Raw genomic sequence first — 11880 nt, 5'->3', positions numbered from 1 at the left:
CTTTCAGCTCAATCATTTTGCTGAAAGGTATACGGGCAAGACATTCTAAATTGAATTCCCAATTCAATGGCTATTTTCTTGACAGGTTTAAACTCACCTCCACCGTCACATTAAAAAGCTTTTATCTTGTTAAATTGGTTTTCAAACAAGCTTTTGAATTGAGTGAAAACATGTATTGTTTCTTATTTTTGTTGTAAAGGAAAAATCCAAGCGAACTTGCTGTAATCATCAATGAAAAGAACACTGTACTTAAAATTAGAGTGAGATAAAATTGGGCAGGTCCCCATACATCACTGTGAATCAATTCTAAAGGTTCCTTAGCATGAGAGGAAGAGGATTTAAATGGTAACAAGTGAAGTTTTCCAAATTAACAAGCTTCATACAATGAAAATTGATCACGTGATGATGTCTTGACATTGCAATTCTTTAGCACCTTTTCTAAGACTTTACTGTTGGGGTGGCCAAGCTTCTATGCCAATTCTCCTTTAGCGACATGTAGACACATGGATCTTTATTGACTTGGGAGTTGACACTTGAAAGTTGGTATAATCCATCTCTAAGTTGCCCTCTTAGTAGTATTTTCCATGTCAATTTGTCCTTCACATAATAGTAGTTTGCATCAAATTCAACAAGGGCATTATTGTCGCCAATTAGCTTAGATACACTCAACAAATTTTTTGTTATTTTTGGAATATGTAGAACATTAGTCAAATTGAGTTTATTCAATTTAGTTGTACTCGAGGCCAATATTTTCAATCTTTCACCATTTCCAACTAAGAGAAAAGAAGCCGTACCATTGTTTTCTTTGAGATCTTGAAGTTTCTCATTTTGATGGGTCACATGATTGCTAGCTCCACTATCAAAGTACCATTCATAGCCCTGGCTATGGTAGGGGGAGGCTATGAAAGCACTGTGATTTTCTCTCTTGTTATTTTCAGCATTATGATTTGAACATGTGTATGACTTATCATAGCGATAAAAGCAGTTCACTGCTATGTGTTTGATCTTGTTACATACCTGACATATTGGTTTAAATCTACCTCTTCCTCTACCTCCTCTAAAGTTAGAGCCCTCCAATTACCTTGTGTCCCTGGTTTGTTGCTTCTGAAATCAGTTTTGGTTGCAAGGTTTACTGAAATATTCATTGAAAGATTATTGACATTGTTTAGCTGTTCTATTATGCTTTCAAAAGCCAATAGTTGGGCTTGTAGATCAACCCAATTAAGGTTGATTTAATAAAATAATTTGACCACCACTGGATTGTAATCAGCATCCAGTCCATTCAGCGTTTGAATCATCAAACCTGAGTTGGAGATTGGTGATTCTGCCAGCTGTAATAAAGCGAATGAAAGAAGGGTGAGAATACAATTGGAGAAACGGTTAGTCAAGGCCACGTGGCAAGTGGGGCAGAGGGTTGAAAAGGGAGCAAGGGCACAAGATCCAAAATACCGAACAAAAGGCTAACAAAATATGTGTGAAAGAAATACTAGTATATAGTTACGAATAATAACGTGAGACGGTATGGATGGATTATAGAAAATTCTCTCTCTTATGTTTTCTCTTCTGTCCATGAACAATTGGGAATTCTGATTTTTGATGTTGTTGAATACCAATACTAAACCAGGTGTTGCTGGATTATACTACTTTTGTTATCATTGATTTTTATCTTTCAACAGCTTTAATTTATTAGCAAAGTTCTTCATTTTGAGAAGATATTGATCCATCTTCATTTCTCCTTTGTGAGTGTTGTAAAATTTGACTTAAGGTAGATTGTCCTTGATTTTATGTGTGCACCTGCTAGGCTTTGGGCTTCATCCCAAAGTTCCTTAGAGGTTTCACAGTGCAGCAACTATGTTACAATATCAATGGCCATTGAATTTCTTAACCACCCTAGGAGAGCTTGATCTTGTGCAAACCACTCTTCATAGTCAGGATTGGTTTTCTGAGTTTTGTCACTTGCAATGACAAACGGTTTTGGGCATTCTTTTATTCCTAGTATATAGCCATCAAGTTTGCAACCTCTTATCAATGGAAGAACTAGTGACTTCCATAGGAGATAATTGTCTTTTTCCAACCTGACGGTAACAATTATGGGTAGGTCATTTTTGTGATTTGTGTTGGTTGTGGAAGACATGATTGGATCGAGAGCCTTCAAGCTTAAGATCTCTAAAACCAAAAAAGATAAAATGGAGAAAAATTGCAGTGTTTTCGTATTGCAGATGCTGTGTTTATATAAATACAATAGAATACAATCATAATCTCTATAATAAAGCCATCATTGAATACAATAAACAATGTAGGAAATAATTAATAATGATGGCTGCACACATGAGAAATAATACACAGGCATAATATCAGGGATATTGGAATAATATTATTAACATAATATCTCTAGTATTGATTCTAATAATTAGAATCAAAACTTTCTCTAACTCGTAAGACGATAGTCTAGTTCAACAACAGATCATGTAATATACAAGTGTTTTGTTTGATAGATGATGAGTATGATACAATTTTGTTTTATGTCTGACAAAGCATGGATATGCTTAGATGATAAGCACATAGAATTAAGCTAACCTTGTACTACGAAAATATATAAATGTTTATTCTAATGTTCATTACATTTTTTTTTCGTCAAAGAGATTTGTTAAAAAAAGACAAGTCACATTAAATTATGACTTGGGAAAAGGATTAAATATGCTTTTCTTCATCGATTCCTTTATATTAGCACCCTTTGGAAAGACTATCTACTTCATACAACTCTACACTTTAAACAAACTCAAGTAAACACAAATTGTGCAAAAAGATATAAACACATCCGACCAACTATTTGTACGTCACACAGATAAGTAAAAAATATAAAAAATATAATGTTACGTGGAGTAAATTTAACACATCCTTCACAATTAAGCTCATGAGACATAAAGAAGGGCATTCAATAGAGATGAAACTAAAGATGAAATTGCTCAACAGTCAAAAACAAATTTACAATGGTTATATTTTCTTGAGACTCAATTTAAGGAAATTTAAGAGAAAAAGAAAGTGAGACTATGTTGTATAATGTTGTTCAATTGTTTTTCACCTATACAAAGTTTCTTATATTATATTGTTCGTGTTCAATTACCAAATTAGCGAGGAGTGATAAATATTTTATATGACAATAAACAAAATTGTCCTCCAGTAAGCAACATTATGATCTATCAATTAATTCATTTATCATAGTCAAAACTGACGGTTAGGCAAAAAAATATTTAGTTATTAGCCAAAAGTAGTTATTCAAAGAATTTGATTGAAACAGAAGTAATTTATGAAAAGGTGGATCAAATTAATTAGCTTGCATTTCTTTTATGAGGTGGACCAACTTGACCTATTTTTTGCAAGCCTAATGTAGGACATAACAAAACGGGATGGATTGACACGCATTATTATCGTTAGTGATAAATGTTTTCTATACTTGAACGCCTTGATACTTGAATAACAAGATGTGAAGAAGTATTTTTAAAATTAAAGGAATATTTATCTAACTCTCAAAAACCTAAGAAAGTCGAAAGAGACAAGTCTTGTACTAACCGATCAAGTAATTAGTTCAATTGTAATATAAAATGTTCGTGGATAACTTAGGCCAATTTACTTCATCAAGATTCTACTGTGTGAAGAAATTAAATATCAAAAACTAAAAAGAATAGCACATGATTACGTCATTATTTCAGAGTTATACGGTCGTCATAAAAACCAACCACCCTAATTTAGACAATTACTCCAAAATCCATATGGTGTTAGACAAATGATAAAATGCTCTATTTAACTGTGAGGGTAAACAAGAAAAAGTCTAATAACTTATTTGCTTTTCGATTAAATATTTTTTTGTTAAAATCTAACACAAAAAATGCATATACATTCCAATGTTTTGATTAACAACACTATTGTGGACAATTAATTTTGTTGGAAGTACAAACTGTGTTTGTTATTTTAATTAGATATAATATTTCAATTATGCATTATAGTGCCTAAATAAACAATTTTATAAATAAAAATTTAGTAAAACTATAATTTTTAAAGTGTGTATTATTTTATAATTAAATTTGTTAATAGATAAATATATTTTTAATCTACAATGAACCATTTAAATTACAATATTAGATTAATTTTAACAATTGACAAATTTAAGTATAAAAAGGTGGATATAATAAATAGTAGATAAATATTCTTTAATCAATTGCATAATCGAAAACTTTAGGTTTTATAATTCATAACTTTTCCATTTCAACGAACACAACATCAAAAAAACCAAAAAACAGCACTATCTAAGGGTTCACAAACCATTGTGACCTCCACCGACGCTTGCCGGATTAATCTCTCCACGTAACAGCAGCCTCTAATAAAACTGGCAAGAATAAATTTGCAATTCCAAAAAATAGGGGTGCTGCTAAAAAATAGGAAGTGCAATAAGAAATAGTCAAGAAAATTAGGCTGGTAAGCGCTGATCGATCATTTAAACCAATAATTGACAATTAATAAAAATATAATTAATTTTTTCTCTGAATCATAATGATGTCATGAAAAACTAAAATTAACTTGTTTACTTCATTGACCATGAAAATTAATTGATTTTTTTCATCTTGAATTTATTTCAAACACACTAATCAGTCCTAAATGAACATAACCAATTCTTAACATAGTCTATATAAGAGAACCAACACAATAATTTCATCCCTTTTTTGAGAGATATTAACGCAACACATTCCACAAAAGTAATCAGTGCATGAAGGGCTAATGAACTATTGATAGGAAATGGTTAACTGCAGGGAATATTTTAAAAGGGTTGCCTAATAAAAAACTTCAATTAGTGGATATGAGGACTGCAAGTTCCATATATATATATATATATATATATATATATATATATATATATATATATATATATATATATATATATATATATATATATATATATATATATATATAACTAACATGATTTTTAAGTATTACAAATTGAAATTCAATTACCTTATTTGAATGAAAATATAAAACGGAAAAGCTTACAAACAGCTTAAAAAGTTAGAGCATTTGCATTTACTCCTAGTAATAACCTCAATAATTTATGTAAGGCCCACTATTCTTTATACCCTCATTTGTAAGGGGCTACCCAAATTAGTTGGACCTAGGCTTGGCCCATAAGGAGACAAGGTCCCTAAACTAGCTAACACACTCTCATTCCATTCATTTTCAGAAAAACAATTTCCCTTATTCCTTCATAGAGCAACTGCGAACTCTCTGCTAAGGTTTGGTACCACCTTGGTCAGGTAACTTAGAACTTTCTTTCTCCACGTAAGTTGTCCTTTAGTACTTGCTTATTTCTAGCACAGTTGTATTGGTTCCACCCTGGGTAACTCTGTTCCTTTCTATTTCTCTATTTCCTAGCTCCTTAAGTTGTTCTCGGAGCGGCTGTGCTCATTACTTTAGTGTTGAAGTCTCGTACTAGCTCATTTTCAAGTAAGGAAAGCTAGGGTTCAATGTTTATTTCGATTTCTATGGTGTTTTGATTCTTTTTCTTGGTTTGAGATGATTGGCTATTGTTATCGTTACTTGAGACTGTTTAAAAATACTGATTTGGTTGAGATGGTTATCTGTGCACGCGAGAACAATGGAGAACTCTGATAATCTCGCCCAGGCGAGTCAGTCTCGCCCAGGCGAGTCAGTCTCGCCCAAGCGAGAATATCAGAGGCTATTCCCTAGAACCTATGAGAACAGTCACTCAGGCGACGCGCCTCTATTTTGAGCGAGAGTCCATCTCGCAGAGGCGAGAAGGGCTCGCCTAAGCGAGAGGACGCGAAGCTACTGTTCCCACTTTTCGAGCTCTCGCCTAGGCGAAGGGAGCTCGCTTGAGCGAGGGAAACCTCTCGCTTGAGCGAGACTCTTCAGCCTAAGCGAGGACTGGGCGAGAATGTGTGTTTGTTCTGTTTCTTCTCTGATCCTTAGTGGTTGACACATGCTTGACTGAATTGTTATGTTATAGCATGATGTGGGTGAATATGCATGATTAAGGAAGGTTTATAAGTGGTGAATTGTGAGTTTGGCATGATCTTGATATGGACTATACATGAAAGGTTGGATATATATGTGGTCATGAATTTGGTATGAGCAATGATTGACATTGATGGTTGCTATCATGGTTTTTGGTTTGGTTAGGGCATAATTCCATGAATCACTAGGTGAGACTTCATGGTGGTGCCTCAGTTGGTCGGGACGTAATTCCATGACCCTTGTTAGTGGGAGTTCATGGTGGTGCCCCATCTATATAATTTAGTAAGGATTCAAGGTAAGGTTGCATCCTGACGCTCTAAGGAGTCAGTTAGTCTCGCATAGAGCGGACTGACTCTTATGGTGAGAGTAGCAGGAGGCCTGAAACCCATTAAAAGCTAACCTTGTGTGTTAGGATTGAGACATTGTAACACTTAGCTCGGGAGAGAGCAGCTCGGTAGAGCAGGGAAGTCCACCACATGTGCAAGCATCCGCTGAATCCGACTAATTATATGTATCCGGATGAGTCGTGTCTGAGTCTTAGTGTATTGGTTGCACGTCATAACATGATGGGTTGATACATGCATCTTGAACTATAAAATTGTATGTAACTGTATGGTAAATCGTTTTCTGCTCTAGCTTACCCTTTTGTTTGTTGTATGTCTTGCTTGTGTGGTTATCTCCTTTTGCGATGACCATCAATTTATTGATGTGAGCAAAGGCGAGGAATCCTCGTGGCCAACAGGGTGATGGAGGTTCCGCTGCTTAGTCATCTGGAGTTGGGCTCTGCTCATTATGTCTTTTGTTAGAGCTGTGGTCCATATATTACATTATTTAGCACTGTATTTGGATACTTTAGACTTTTACCCTGTCTTGTACCGGCATCGTGGTGTGTCTCAATTATCGTCCTTTAAGTACTTTGGATATTTGTAGCAGTGATGTTATACTCCACTAATCTTGCTTCTCATATTATACTGTTTGACATTTCTTTTAATTAGCTTATTAATTAAATGAGGTGTTACACTTTACACAATAATTTTACAACCTGCATACAAGTGAATTCAATATAAAGACCAGCAGATCACTTTATATCAGTGTCACAACACCATAGTTATGTGATCTGCTATGCAAAACAAAGCTATATACAATGTTGAAACACTAAAAAAGCACAATTAACAGATTCACTGTTAAAACCGGAGTTGACAGCAAAGTCAGGTTTGACAGCTTTTCAGCACAAGTTGTAATTTTGGTTTGATATGCAAGAATGGATTATATACAATGCAGATGCACAGGAACTAATTGAATACCAATAAAAAAGCATTAGAAATGTGTAGAACGGTTAAACTGTGCAAAATTATCAAAAGTGCACTAAAACCCAAAACTGTTTGACAAAATGAATGAGACGTTTTATACAATTTTAATGAATGAGACGTTTTATACACTCTAAATATTCACAATATATATTTAGAACTGGTTAAAAACACGAAAATCACAGAACACAGTTTAAACCCAATCTGGCAGATTTAGACTAGTTAAGGTGACAGTATTTTCAGACAACGTATAATATCTATTCTAATATGCACAACTGAGTAAAATTGAGAAAATACAAATTCAAAAAACTTTAAAATATTCATAATGGAATGAAGAATTTAACAAGAGAATTGACAGAATTAGAATTCCTAATTCTAACCAAGCATTAACCCTAGAATAGCAGAATTAACAAATCTAACTAGTAAGACTTGAAATGAAAGTCTAAACCTAGAATTGAGTTCACGAGCATGATTCTAATGTAGAAACAAAGGCAAAACAAAAATTAAAACTAGAATTAAGCATCAGAATCCAAAATACAAAACCTAAGCTAGAACTACTGTTGCTAACTAGAATAACTGTCAAAACATAGCAATCTACGGCAGAACTGGAATTAAATGTTTGGAGTAAGTTTCAAATGATAAAGATGTAAGATCAAACCATTAAACTCAAGTGCTGGAATGTATTTCATGTTCAGAACTGGAAATTGTAAGAAAGCATGTAAAGCAAAGCAAGTAAAAGTATCAACACCAGGAAACACTTTCCAATGATGTTCATATGCTTCTACTTTTGAATGCCAAGGATCATATCTGATTCCTTGGTGTATAGGTGGTCACTTTGTATTTACCAAGACTCAGCATGAATCTATAACTAAGTTTAGTAGGTTACAAAAGTAGAAATCATAAGTGCATAACTAGGAAATTGTATTGTGATGAAGAAGTGGAAGAACATTGTTTCAAGAATTGAATGTAAATGTGCATAAAGGAAGACAGAATCTAAAAGCAGAAAACTTCAAGCAGGCAGCAGCAGTAGAACAAAGAACTTGAAGAACTTGATTGTCGACCTCACTTTATATCAGGTCACGTGGAAGTGCAGCTTTACGTGGCTACAAGATACACCAGTTTGTTTACCCAACATTATCTTGTTTGTATCAGTAGGATACCTGACCGGAAAAGAAAAAGAATAACTACATTTGTATAGATGCATAATGCTTAGTTTTTGCTGGGGAGAAAAAAGATCATGATACCTGCACATTCAGATTTGACTTCACTTAAAGGGTAAAGAAGTAATGTAAGTTGTTGATGAGAAAATCATTAGTTGTTGCGATGCATGTTTATGCAAAATCAACTGTTGGTTTTCACATCAACATTAGCTTAGCCTCTTAACAAGTTGTCTTACGGATGCAAAAAGTCCCCAAACAACCATGCTCTGAGAACAGTCACAGCATGCTAGCGCACTCCTTTTTAAGGCCACCGAACAGGTTGGTGCTCAAGAAACCCTGGCCTTTGGCTGTAAGGGACTCTATCACTGTTGCCAAACCTTAAAGATTCATCCTTCCTGTTGCTGATGTGAAAATGAGCTTTATTGGCAAACTGAAGTTGATCAGTAATTGTATTCTTCAAACATCTAACAAGTTTGGACATAACTTTTATAGCCAAACTTAAATAGGGAGCTGCATTGCTAGGCCTGAAACATACTCAAATGATGTTACTACTGCCTGTAAACCTGTTCAGGATAATTGAACAACATGGAAATCCCAATTACACACCTGAGCAATCGAAGAAACATCTCATACTCACTTAAGCACCCCATAATGTCTCAAGTTCCTATCAAATACACATGACACTAAGTCATTCATAATGTCTTAAATAAATATATTTACCAAGACATTCTAAAAAGGCAAACAAATAAAATGAAAACCACATATAACAGAACTATTCTTAAACCTTACAAACTTGTCAATTTCCTAGCCTCTGCATCCAATAACTTGGAACCTAAAAGATCTAATAAAGAATTGAAAGAATATGTGGTATATTGTTATCTAAATAGAGAAAGTTTCCTCCATCAGAGAAATAATTTGGAAAGAACTACATCCATTATAAATTCATAGTCAGACCAACTACTTCATGTTATTTCTTTCTAATTTTTTTTTCCTCTTCCTTATATTTGAAAAATCAAGATAAAAAATTGGAAAACCCAGTTCAGAACAGCTGATTTCCCAAGGGATGACACCACATTGAAGGTTAAAATTGAGTTTTGCAGAGAGCTGAATCGTGACTTTGAAAAAAAAATGTATTATTTGGGTGAAAACATTTTGTGCGCCGTTAGGGTTTAAAGTAAGCATAATGTAATATTTGGATGAAAAATTCTAACAGTTTGTGTTTCAAATTTTATTCTTTCTTTCTCATTACTGACCTTCTACTGCTTTAGTTTTATGCACCTTTGTTATATTATCGCAACAATGCACAAATAATTTGCTCATTTAAAAAATTTTGCAGTGATTTAGTGTGACACAAGAAAAACATAAATACACTGCATGACTCGCGTGGTATTATTAGTTCGAGGTATTACACCAAACTAATGAACCAAAGAATAGTAACTTGAACAGAAAGCAAGTGAATGTGTCTTTCATCTTAAATACCAATATAACAATGAAACTTAGTAAGATTCAATCCATCACAGTAACTTAGTAAGTCAACTCTAATTCTATGCATGAAAGAAAACAGCACACAATTAAATGCTTAAGACCATCGAATATGGAAACTTTATTTATTAAGATATACATTCACTACAACATTTCAAATGAATTGTTTTCAGTGACTTATTCCTACTGGAAACTGTAACTCCCATGTTAAGAGCTTGTTTTATGAAAACACTAAATTACAAAAAAATTTCAAATTAAAACATACCTTTAAGCATTACACCTAAGCTGGTTGGTCAAACATTTGGATTCAGGATTTCTATATCTCTTGATATTTTAACTAATGACTATTGTACTTCAAAGTTGAAAAATCAATTTTGAACCACTCGTCCAATCCTATGTTTGAAAAATCCAGGTGCTCCCAAATGTCTCTATCCTTGTCCTTGTCAGACTCAGAGGCAATGACCTTCCCATTACATGCTGCAGCAGGAGAAATCTCAATGGGCTGGGATACATCAGAAGGTAGGGACACTTGTGTATCACATTGGTTAGAATGGATTATGCAGAGTGTTTTGGAAACTGAATTAGTTGAAATTGGTGATCCCCTGAGAGCATCATTCCCTACCAATGACTGAGTTGTTGCAGAAGAAGATCCAAAATCTACTTTATTACTTGGAGTTGGTACCAATGTGTTTATACCTAGAAATAAGTATAAAGTAAAATACCATTGATGACATATGAAAACATAGTGTATACCTTTTACAGAAGAATAAACAATTTATATACCTTGGACTTGATTTTTACTACCAGGTGGTCTACCACGTGGTTTCTTTGCAACTGTACACCCATCTACTGTTGGAGTATCTTTTCTCTTTTTGTCAGGCACTCTAATCATAGGTGATGACAAGCTTACATTCTCCATGGGTTCAGGTGTCAATGACATGGTATTTTGCATAGGAAAAACCGTGCTTGTAGAGACAACTAACAAAAAAGGGAGAAAACAAAAATCCATAAGTTAAAGATGAAAGAACTCAAATAAAATGAAGAAAAAAAACGACAATAAACATATTTTAATTCATTAACAACTAAAAAAAGCCTCTACCTGGAATATTTCTATTAGAATATTGCATTGGAGGAACAACTGCAGAATTTTGTATCATGGTTGGGGCATTGGACAAGGGTGATGATCTTGCATTGAAACTATCCAAAGCATTCTGCAAGTCTTGCAACAACATTTCGATTCTATGTTTCTCTTGCATCAGCATGACATTTTCTTTATCCAGCAGTATGTTCTGTTTCTTCATAAATATATACTGATCCACAATCCCCTCCAAACTCAACAAATTCTTTGACACCAAGAAACGAGAAAAGTGAAGAAATTAAGAACGCCAACTCATTTGTGAAAATTTTAAAAGGATTGTAAGAGTAGCAAGACTAACCTCGTTTACTGGTGAATCGGCAAAGAGTGTCGAAGCTTCATTGCGAAAGGTCGCTCGCGTTTGGGAGAATTGGTTGCGACAGAGATAGCGATCCACAATGAAGGCAATCAGAGGCTCAGGAACATTACCCCTCGCACAAGTCATCGAGAACCACACCTTTGAATGCGTTCAACAGTATTCGATTCACACAAGAACTAACTACCCAATCAAATCAAGAACCAGGTACAATGAGAATCACGATCAAATACACAAATCACAAACACTTATAATAATAGTGTGACAGAGTCTGTTAGTCTTGTACAGTAAAGAGGGAAAACAAAAACATTCAAGTTTAACATAATAAGATTTCCTTATTTAACTACCTCCTAGATTTTTATCTTTTGACTAATCAAAATTTTTATCGTAGTTTTATCTACAACATGTTTTAAGATTAATTATTTAATATTTTTTATTTTATCAATATGATTATAG

The 11880-nt window shown here is 33.9% G+C and overlaps 1 protein-coding gene across 1 annotated transcript; it reads right to left on the bottom strand.

Annotated features, from left to right (window-relative positions):
* Window positions 1–10310: 10310 nt before the first annotated feature.
* On the bottom strand, window positions 10311–11553 carry LOC114165242. The gene is made up of 4 exons (XM_028049900.1): window positions 11410–11553; window positions 11073–11316; window positions 10757–10951; window positions 10311–10669 (listed from the first exon to the last, which is right to left on the bottom strand). Exons 1-4 carry the CDS (start codon window positions 11551–11553, stop codon window positions 10311–10313), a joined length of 942 nt encoding a protein of 313 aa, XP_027905701.1.
* Between the last annotated feature and the right edge of the window lie 327 nt (window positions 11554–11880).

The sequence above is a fragment of the Vigna unguiculata genome, chromosome 10 (assembly GCF_004118075.2).
Source record: "Vigna unguiculata cultivar IT97K-499-35 chromosome 10, ASM411807v1, whole genome shotgun sequence".
In the NCBI taxonomy this organism is placed as follows: domain Eukaryota; kingdom Viridiplantae; phylum Streptophyta; class Magnoliopsida; order Fabales; family Fabaceae; genus Vigna; species Vigna unguiculata.
Note: the sequence above shows the minus strand (reverse complement) of the source record. Positions and strands in the feature narration are given on the sequence as shown.